This window comes from Prenolepis imparis, unplaced genomic scaffold, assembly GCF_030444845.1.
Source record: "Prenolepis imparis isolate NDT839.2.m4 unplaced genomic scaffold, iyPreImpa1.0 SCAF_15, whole genome shotgun sequence".
NCBI lineage: Eukaryota > Metazoa > Arthropoda > Insecta > Hymenoptera > Formicidae > Prenolepis > Prenolepis imparis.
In genome coordinates this window covers 6,860,332-6,868,967 of record NW_028141173.1, presented here as the reverse complement: position 1 = coordinate 6,868,967, position 8,636 = coordinate 6,860,332, and the positions used below count along the sequence as shown (strand labels likewise).

Sequence of the window (8,636 nt, the reverse complement as noted above, 5' to 3'; positions counted from 1 at the left end):
GACGTATTTACGATGTACTCACAAGGGACATGTCACAACTGTCCGGAACCGATTTGATTCTTCTTCAAATATGTTGTTAAATACACAAATCTAAAAGACACGTATTTTTTTATATGTGCGGATATTGAGTTTTAAGGGGTGAAACACCCCTTTAAAGAAAAACGGTATTTTTCTTTAGGATCGAATATCTGATAAACTATAAGAGGTAGAAAAAAAAGACGTACAACAAATTTTAATGGCTTGAAGAGTACTTTAAAGTTATATGAACAAAATTCTTTTATTTTTATTTTTTTTTAAATACCCCCATCACTTAATTTTTTTTTTCAAAATAAAAAAATTTTGTTCATATAACTTTAAAGTACTCTTCAAGCCATTAAAATTTGTTGTACATCTTTTTTTTCTACCTCTTATAGTTTACCAGATATTCGATCCTAAAGAAAAATACCGTTTTTCTTTAAAGGGGTGTTTCACCCCTTAAAACTCAATATCCGCACAAATAAAAAAATACGTGTCTTTTAGATTTGTGTATTTAACAACATATTTGAAGAAGAATCAAATCGGTTCCGGACAGTTGTGACATGTCCCTTGTCAGTAGACATGGCAACAGTGCCAGATACGAAAGACCTATCGAAATCAAAATATGTAAGGTCGATGTAGAGAGTCGAAGTCGAGTCAGTCGCACGGTGATCGTCAAGCGTAATGCTGTGTACCGATATGTATGTTTTCTTTCTTCCGAAAATATTGAGAAAGTTTGACATTGTAGTTTATATTTGAAGTCATGACTTCGAGATAATGTTATTATATGTTCCGATCTGAAATTAGTCACGTTTGACACGTGAAAGTGTACAAAAGATATAAACATTGACTTGCAATAACAAATATTTCAAAAATTTATATTATTAGTGGCCTTTCTTTTTCTTGCCTTGACGTTGTAAAGATTTAATAGTTAAGAAGACATGTGCGGTGCCCTGAAGAAAATAGAAACATTAATCTACTAATAAATGAAAACAAGCACACCTAACAAGAACCAAATAGTATGTAAGTACATTAATTTAATTTAATTACTTTGTATACACATTTATTTGATAACATATAACAAACGAAATATTTTTGTCACATATAACTGACACGTTACATATTTTTAACATTTACAGAACAAAAACAAACGACAAAATTTTCCTCACGTTACGAGAATATATTTTTCAAGGTTCTAATCTTGTATTTCTAAAAGTTACACAAATTTAATTATCTACTCTTTACTGTTCAACGTACATTCACATCAGTTTTGTGAAGAAGAGATATTTTTATCGATCAAAAGAGATAATTGAGTTTCAAATTTCCGCACCGGGCAGAATCGTCTTATTTGAAGAACATTCGATGACGTATGAAAAATACTTACAATTAGTTGCGGCCAGCTTAAATCGTCGTACCAGTCTCCAATTCTGGGAACTATCCAGTGAGAAACAAATTATTAAGGTAGACGAAGGCTTCCAACTATTTTTAAAAATATAGTATACTGTAGATAAACCTGCGGTTTATCTACATTTTATCTCACACTATACCTTTAGAAATAGTTCGAAGCCTTCTTTTTTCTGCTACCACCGAGCTTTACAAATGAAGAAACTGAAAGTATTGCTGATCATATAAGACACAATGAACAGAATGTCGGCCTTTTTTCTGAACGTCGAGATATATTTTCAAGTCCATGTTCTGTGCGTAAATACGTGAATTCTTGTCTATCTTAATAATTTGTCTCTCACTGGATAGTTCCCAAAATTTGAGATTGGTACAACGATTTATTTTTGATACGTTTTGATACGAAATACTAAATTTTGATACGAAATCCGAGAATATAAGAGAAATGAAAATTTTACTGATTGATAGAAATATTTCCCAGCAAAAGTCCTATCAAGCGAAACAAATGGCAAAATTTGAGCTAGATATGTATACATTGTGCTACCACCAAACTTCACAAATAGAGAAACTGAAAATATTGCGCATCGTATAAGGCAGAACGAGAATTTCAATGTCATAACTACCAGCATCAATTGTGAGAGATTAAAGATTATATTAATAATTGATTCTATTATTATTATCGCGATTATATATAAATGACTAAATAATGACAAATAACTAAACGTAAAAAAAAGTCAAGATTATCGATTTAATTACGGTGGTATTTTAAGGGAAATATGACGAACAATATACATTTTTGTTCAATATAGTACATATATGTATATATATACATTTTGTTGTCTAAAGATCGCCGTTTTTAATGATGGATCGAATTATGAAATCAAAGGTGAGAATAATCATTAAATTGAATTTTCTTGTAAAATATATCTTGTAAAAATATATTATCTTTTCCGTATTCTATCCCATTTTACTTTAAAAATATAAGCAATTTTTCATCGAGATCGTGCGCTGCAATGAATATACAGAAATCTATTTCAATTTGTAAATTAATTAATATACAGGATGCTTCATAATTTAAATTATATAATGCAATTTGTGAAATGAAAAAAGAATCGAACAATTTTGAATTATATTTTTCTGCAAAGTTTAAGAAAGAGAATGATGAAATAACATTTATTTAATCAGCATTGTTTATTAAATGGACATCGCATGTCTTATAGATGTATGTTTATGTAAAAAATACATACAACTGGTGGAGATGATTTTTATTTAATAATGTTTCCGTAGTTAAGCAACCGGAAACAATATTTCAAAATTTTTTATTTTTTATTATTTAATAATGTTATATAATTGAATTGATAAACACAAATTAAGAAGCACGTTGTTTTCCTGTGATATTTTATCACATGTTTTATCTTTTTTTGAAATATAAAGACTAAATTAAAGTCACACACATGCAATTATTTAAGGTAATAAAATATAATATTTTTGATGTATTTTAGTACTATTGAAAACGAGTGGTATATGAAAAGATTAATTTATTTCGATAAAAGATTAATTTATTTTCATAAACTCTTGAAAGAAATTTACATGTTTTTTTACTTTTAACTTCATTCTTCAACATAATTTGAATAAAGAAGAAAGAGAAATCGCAATAGATATAATAAAATATTTGTTCGATTCAACATACGAATTATTGTATAATATTATTACTTGAAAAAAATGACAGCAAAGTTTTCTTTTCCGTTAATAATGCTTATATGTGTGAATGCTTATATGACTATATTAGTAGGACGTAAAAATTAATTACGACAATTATTTCAATTGGATTTGCACAATAGCTAGAGATTGTCTGAAGAAAAATAATATTTATTTTTATTCATATTTTCTATCTTCAGTTTTTATACTAAAAATTTATCTATTCTTAAAATAATTAAGAGAAAGAGGATAGAATCATTCTACTTCAGCGAAAGTTCGTGATACATTAATTTAATTATTATGTAGAAATCGAAATGAATGAAGCTCTTTCACAAGTGAGATCTGTAAAATAACAAATATTGCATTATATTCATCTTTTATATTAAAATTATATAATTTAATTATATTAAGCAATATAATTTGACATATAGGTACTGCATTTTATGTTATATCTCAATTATGTATCGATCGACGATCAAGTATAATACATTGTGACGTAAAATAGTTACAACAATTATTACAATAATATTGAATTAATACAATAGCTAGAGATTGTCTGAAGGAAAAGAATATTTATTTTTATTTCTTTTTTATATCTTCAGTTTTATATACTAAAGATTTATCATAAAATAATTAGAAGATAAAGATAAAATCATTTTGATTTAGTACTCTTAAGCTTGTATATAAATGTACGATAAATATTAATTATGTAATCAAATATATCAAATTATTATATATTTTTTTTTGTTTAAATGAAAAATTATTTATATATATAGTATATATGTATACATACAAAATAAAAAAAAATAAAAAAAATAAAAATATTATATATTCTTTTATATTTAAATGAAACATTATATGTATATGTATATTTTGACGATACATACGCGCATTCATACATATATTTTATACATAAATTTTAAATTAACATTAAACATTTTTGTAAATGACAATAAGATATTTGGTTTATGATATTGAAAATAATATGTAATTCTTAAATTAGAGCATATATTTTAACGATTTCTGATTGTATTGGAAAAGTCTGACATTGTAATTCGTATTTAAAGTCATGACTTTGGGGTAATGTTATTATATGTCATCCGAGACGAAATCAGTCACAACTGAGAGACGCGAAAGTGTACATGAAACATAAACACTGTTCCGTATACGATAATAAACGTTTCAAATTTATAAATTATTAGTGACCTTTCTTTTTCTTGACGATATAATAAAGATTTAATAATTAAAAAGACATATATACAGTGCTCTGAAAAAATTAAGATATTAATCTACTGATAAATGAAAACAAGCGCATGTAACAAGAACCAAATAGAATGTAAGTATATTAATTTAAGTACTTGTATACAAATCCCTTTGATAACGTATAACCGACGAGATAGTTTTGTCACATATAACTGACATACATTTCTTACATTTACAGAACGAAAAGAAACGACAAATATAATCTCTAAATCTTTCTCACGTTACGAAAATATAATTTTCATAGTTCTAATAAATATTTGTATAAGAGCTACGCAAATTTAATTATCAACTCTCTACCATTCAAGGTTACACCAGTTCTGTGAAGAAAAGATATTTTATTTTATAAAAGAGAGATGATTAATTTTATAATTTCCGCACCGGGCAGAATCGTCTTATCCGGAGAACATTCGGCGAAGTATGCAAAAAATTTTGTTGTGGCCGGCTTAGATCTTCGTACCAATCTCGAATTTAGCGAACAACCTGATGAGTCAAGAAACATTAAGTTAGAGTTTAATAATATTAATCTACAGACGAATATACCCTTAGAAGAAGTTCTACGCTTATTTTCTAATGATTTCGGAAATTATCCTTCTCTTTCAATAATTTTGCTCCAATTAGTGAATTCCTTCATCACTTCAAACTGTATGTGTAGGACACGCGAGCAGAGATTTAGCTTACAAATTTTTATTTTCTTGCTTCATACTATCGCTTACGAAGAGAAACTTGACATAAAACCTTTTCGTTTACGCGTGTCCACGGATTTAATACCTATAAACGCTGGTTTTGGCAGTTCGACATCGTTCACGGTTTGTCTGGCAGCGTGTTTTCTTCATTGGAAACGTCTACAGAGTGGGGATCATATTACATTTACAAATCAAGAATTGTTGTTGATTGAGCGTTACACTAAATCCTGTAAAGATATTGTGCAAGGCTATGAGTTTGCATCGATCGACGCCAAAATTTGCGTATACGGCCGAATAGAAAAATGTCAACGTACTAATTACGAAACTTATTCTACGGAGACCATAAATTTAATAACAGGAATGAGGATTCTATTGATCGATTCAAATATTCGCCAAAATAAGGAAGAACGAGCGCTACAAATAGCAGAGCTGCCATGTTCACGTCTCAATTCTATATTAAATAGATTACACGAAATAGCAACGAAAATATGTGATGACCTTAAATGTATTAATAATACCATGGGAGATCCCGAGGCTTACAACAAGTTACAGGTATTTTTATCGTTTTTATTTAACAGTGTTATATAATTTTATTATGTACTATATTTTCTCTTTAGCCTTGCTACGTTGACTTTTTTAAAAAAGCAACAGGAAACAATATTTCAAAATTTTTAATTTTTCATCATTTAATAATGCTATATAATTCGTAAACACGAATTACGGAGCACGTTGTATATCTGTAATTTATTAATTTATTATCACATGTTTTACATTTTTTCGAAATATGAAGACTAAATTAAATAAGTTATATACATGCAATTATTTAAATATAATAAAAAATAATATATTTGATATATTTTAGTACTATTAAAAACTAGTGTTATACGTGAAAAGAGTTTGATGTAAAAAGATCCTCTAGTACATAATTATCTGCTAGAAACTGTACAGTTTTGTAACTAACATTTTTCGTGTTTTGCAGATGGACATTTTGAGGAATCAACAATTATTGAGGACATATAATTTGTCGCATCAGGAATTTGATAGGGTTTGTGCGATTGGAAATGAATTTAATTTGAGAGGAAAGCTTACAGGTTTTGGAGGCGGATATGTATACTTTCCGATACCACCAAGAATTACAAGAGAAGAAATCACACATATTACGGAACGCTTCTTGAATGAAGGATTTAATTACAAAATCACCACCATCAATTGTGATGGAGTGAAAATTGATGATTAATTTTATTAAAATTATAGCAATTATATATAAATGATATTAAATAATTGTAAATAGCAGGTAAATGTGTAAAAAAAAATGAGGCAAAATTACTAACTTAATAATTGCAATTTAAAGGAAATAAGAAAAATTATATATTTTTGTTTTATATATATAGCATAAAAATCGCGGTTTCTTAATGATGTCGTATTGAATTATGAAATCAAAAGAGAGAAATCAATGAATTGAATTTTCTTATAAAAATATCGAAAAATATTAGTTTTTTTGTATTCCATCCTATTTTTTATTTATGTAAAATTATAAGCGATGTTGCGCCGAGATCATCCGCTGCAATGAATATACAGAAGTCTTTTTCGATTTGTAAATTAATTGGTAAACAGGATGCTTCATAATTTTAATTATGTACATAATGCAAGTTATAAATGAAAAATGATTCGAACAGTTTTGAATTATATTTTTCTGCGAAGCTTAAAAATTATGAAATAAAATTTATTTAATTATTATTGTTCATTAGACATATATATTTGTTAGCTGCAAAATTAATAGTTTCCATATTATCTACTATCTGGCACGTATCTTTTATTTTTAATTTTTCATCATTTAATGCTATATAATTTATAAACATGAATTACGAAACACGTTGTATATCTGGGATTTATTATCACATGTTCTACATTTTTTTGAAATATGAAGATTAAATTAAATAAGTTATATACATGCAATTATTATTAAATATAATAAAAAATATAATTTTTGATATATTTTAGTACTATTAAAAACTAGTGTTATACGTGAAAAGATTAATTTAGTTTGATGTAAAAAAAACCTCTAGTACATAATTATCTGCTAGAAACTGTACAGTTTTGTAACTAACATTTTTCGTGTTTTGCAGATGGACATTTTGAGGAATTAACAATTATTAAGGAGATATAATTTGTCGCATCAGGAATTTGATAGGGTTTGCGAGATTGGAAATGGATTTTATTTGAGAGAAAAACTTACAGGTTTTGGAGACGGATATGTATACTTTCCGATACCACCAAGAATTACAAGAGAAGAAATCACACATATTAAAAAGAACTGTTTGAATGAAAGATTTATTTACAAAATTGCCACCATCAATTGTGATGGAGTGAAAATTGATAATCAATTCTATTAAAATTATAGCAATTATATATAAATGATATTAAATGATGGTAAATAGGTAAATGTAAAAAAGATAAGACAAAATTTCTAACTTAATAATTGCATTTTAAGGGAAGTAAGGAAAACAATATATATTTTTGTATATACAATATATATATATTATGCATAAAAATCGCGATCTCTTAATGATGTCGTATTGAATTCTGAAATTAAAAGTGAGAAATCATTGAATATTTTTTTTGTAAAATATATAAAAAAATATTAGTTTTTTTTTGTATTCTATCCATTTTTCTTCGAAAATATAAGTGATGATATTGTTGCGTCAAGATCATCCGCTGCAACGAAATATGCAGAAGATTTTTCCGATTTATAATTTAATTGATATACATGATGCTTCAGAATTTAAATTATATGATGCAAGTTATAAATAAAAAATAAATCGAACAATTTTAAATTATATTTTTCTGTAAGCTTAAAAAGAATTATGAAATAATATTTATTTAATCAGTATTGTTCATTAGATGGATATATTTTTGTTAGTTGCGAGATTAATAGTTTCCATATGTTACTTACTATTTGGCACATGTCTTATATAGATGTATGTTGATATAAAAAATAGAGCCGATGGAGTTATTTCTATTAAAAATTTTTTTTTTAAGCAAACCGGAAACAATATTTCAAAATTTTTAATTTTTCATCATGTAATAATGCTATATAATTTATAAACACTAATTATGAAGCACATTGTATATATATCTATGATTTATTATCACATGTATGTACATACATTCTACTTTTTTTCGAAATATGAAGATTATATTAAATAAGTTATATACGTGCAATTTTTTAAGGTAATAAAAAATAATATTTTTTATATTTTATTACTATTAATAGTACTAATAATAGAATAATAATAATAGAATAGGATAATGTATAAAAAATCTAATTTATTTTCATAAACATCTAAAAATACATGCTTTTAATATCATTGTTTAAAATGTCTTGAATAGAAAAACAACAATTTTAATAGATACAATAAATTATTTGCGTTAGTAATTAACATACGAATTCTTGTATTATTAAATAAATGAATATCTGAAAAGTTATTTTTTGGCTAAGAATATCTTTATGATAACGTGGAAAATATTTCATTTTTTACTACGTAAAATAATTACAATAATTATTTCAATTGGATT

General features: G+C 26.1%; 1 protein-coding gene across 1 annotated transcript; it reads left to right on the top strand.

Annotated features, from left to right (window-relative positions):
• Positions 1-4,268: 4,268 nt before the first annotated feature.
• LOC145946082 (uncharacterized) lies at positions 4,269-7,696 on the top strand. The gene is made up of 5 exons (XM_083055481.1): positions 4,269-4,450; positions 4,556-4,792; positions 5,168-5,612; positions 6,040-6,354; positions 7,187-7,696. Exons 2-4 carry the CDS (start codon positions 4,731-4,733, stop codon positions 6,295-6,297), a joined length of 765 nt encoding a protein of 254 aa, XP_082911607.1. The 5' UTR covers positions 4,269-4,450; positions 4,556-4,730; the 3' UTR covers positions 6,298-6,354; positions 7,187-7,696.
• The last annotated feature ends 940 nt before the right edge of the window (positions 7,697-8,636 follow it).